Source organism: Fonticula alba (assembly GCF_000388065.1).
Source record: "Fonticula alba strain ATCC 38817 unplaced genomic scaffold supercont2.2, whole genome shotgun sequence".
In the NCBI taxonomy this organism is placed as follows: Eukaryota; order Rotosphaerida; family Fonticulaceae; genus Fonticula; species Fonticula alba.
Genome location: NW_009242972.1, coordinates 3,306,664 through 3,308,750, shown reverse-complemented (window position 1 = coordinate 3,308,750; position 2,087 = coordinate 3,306,664). Strand labels below are relative to the sequence as shown.

The 2,087-nt window shown below is 62.8% G+C and overlaps 2 protein-coding genes across 2 annotated transcripts; both read left to right on the top strand.

Moving 5' to 3' along the window:
* Positions 1-280: 280 nt before the first annotated feature.
* Positions 281-1,184, top strand: H696_01689 (hypothetical protein; the record flags this gene model as incomplete). Its single annotated transcript, XM_009495595.1, has 3 exons — positions 281-661; positions 818-952; positions 1,125-1,184. 3 exons carry the CDS (start codon positions 281-283, stop codon positions 1,182-1,184), a joined length of 576 nt encoding a protein of 191 aa, XP_009493870.1.
* A 101-nt stretch (positions 1,185-1,285) lies between these two features.
* H696_01688 (hypothetical protein) lies at positions 1,286-1,900 on the top strand (the record flags this gene model as incomplete). The annotated part of the gene is made up of 1 exon (XM_009495594.1): positions 1,286-1,900. One exon carries the CDS (start codon positions 1,286-1,288, stop codon positions 1,898-1,900), a length of 615 nt encoding a protein of 204 aa, XP_009493869.1.
* Between the last annotated feature and the right edge of the window lie 187 nt (positions 1,901-2,087).

The window sequence follows — 2,087 nt, the reverse complement described above, 5'->3', positions numbered from 1 at the left end:
GGGGGGAAGAGTCAGGGCTGGGTCCGTGGCACACGCACACATGAGCCCGGCAAGGGCCCCTCTCCGGGGCGCTGCCATTGAAAAGCCCCCACTGGGCTTCCCAGAGCCCAGCTCCGGATCACCCGGTTTTTGTATCCCTCTCTCTTTTTGGTTGACTGATACACGTATGTCCCCCGCGCCGCCCCCCCCCTCTCTCTCTCTCTCTGCCCCTCTCATGCCCATCTTATCCCCCTAACACCGTTGATCACCCCCGCGCAGATCCCCTCCCCCACCCGCCACCATGTCGTGCTGCAGCCGCTTCTCCAGGGCCATGCTGATCCTGATCAACATCTTCTTCCTCGTCGCCGGTCTCGGTGTCCTGGGAGGAGGTATCTACACCCTGGTTGAGTCCAACCGCCTGGGTATCCCCTCTTCCATCTGCATCGGTATCATTGTCACCGGCTCCCTGGTCTTCCTCATGTCTCTCGTTGGTCTCATCGGCGCTTCTCGCAAGAAGGCCGGCCTCCTCTGGTTCTACTTCACCCTCTGCCTGCTTGTCCTCCTCGCCCAGATCGCTGTCGCTGTTGTTGCCTACTTCTTCTCCGACCAGTCCATGGAGTGGCTCGAGGAGTACGGTTGGGACAAGGCCAGCCAGGAGACTCGTGACTACATTCAGGACACCGTGCGTGTCCCCCCCCCCTCCCCCGCCTCCTCCACTGGCCCTTTCCCTTTCCCCAATGGGCTTTCTCCCCTCCCCCCTGCACGTGTTTCGCCTGCCTGACATCCCACTTGCCCCCCTTGCCCTTGCCGCCTCCCTGATGCCCCGCTCTTCGCGCAGTTCGAGTGCTGCGGCTTCCAGCACAACGAGCCCGGCTGCCCGGTCGACAACGGCTGCGGTGACCAGATGTATGACACCTTCGTTGCCTACAGCACCTACGTCTACATCGCCGGCTTCGTCCTCGTCGGCTTCCAGGTTCGTCCCTCCCCCCTTTCTTTTTCTCCCTGGCCCCGGCGCCCCCTTCTGCCCCCGGGAGATGTCGCCTGGTGGCTGCGCTGTTGCATGCTCCTCCCCCCTCCCGCGCCTGCTGCTGACCGTGCTGACTCTGGGCCTTTCTCGCTCTCCTCCCTCCCTCCTCCTCCCACAGGTCATCGGCCTCATCTTCACCATCATCGTCGCCGTCTCGGCCCGCAAGGACTCTTACTAAGCGGCTCGACGAGCGGGCAAGTCGCCGGTCGTGTATGCCTACCTCCTCTCGTACACCCACGCGTGCTGCTCCCCCTCTCCCTGCTTCCCCTCTCGGTGTACATGTGCCTCGAGCAAGTAGGAGCGAGGCCATCTTCCCTGCCGGGAATGAATGTGCCAGTTGTCGTCGTCATGCCCCTTCCACACCTGCATCCCTTTCTCCTCTCGCCCGCCCCTCTCCTCCACTCTCTCTCTCCCTGCAGGGAGGAGCGACCGCGCGCTCGCCACGTCCATTGGGCGGATCTCCTTTCACGCTGCGCGTGCAAGGCCTTCGATCCCACTCCGCGTGTGTGCGTGTGTGTGTGTGAGGCACGGGCGGCCAGCACACAGGATCCAGGACCCTCCAGGGTGGAACTTGGTGGTTTTCTCTGTCCCACAAACCTGAGCCTTTCAGCCTCCCCTCCTCCTTCTTTCTCTCTGGCCCATTCCCGCCGTTCGGGATTCCGGGACGTGTGGGGACACACGCGTCAAGGCCGATACGTGCCCCCCTGCAGGTGGCATTATTCTCTCCAGGCTGCTTTCCCCCCTCCCCCCTCCCCCCCTCTCCCTCTCCTCTCCGCTTTTCGACCTTCTTCCCCCCCCCCCTCAAAAATGAGCCTGCGAGAACGTGCAATGCCGGGCATTCCGTTCTTGTTTCCTCCCCCTGGGCCGGAGTGGCTCATGCGTGTGTGTGGGTGAGTGTGTGGGTGCTTGCCGCCCCTGCGTCGGCCTATGCTCCTCGCATGCTGGGCGTGCATAGCACCCTCCCTCACCCTCCTCCCTTAAACTATGTCACATTTTTTAGGCCCAATCGACGCATTCTCCCTTTTTCTCCCTTTTCTCGTTTTTTTGCTGGCGGCCACAGTTGGTTGTGCGGCCGGGGGGG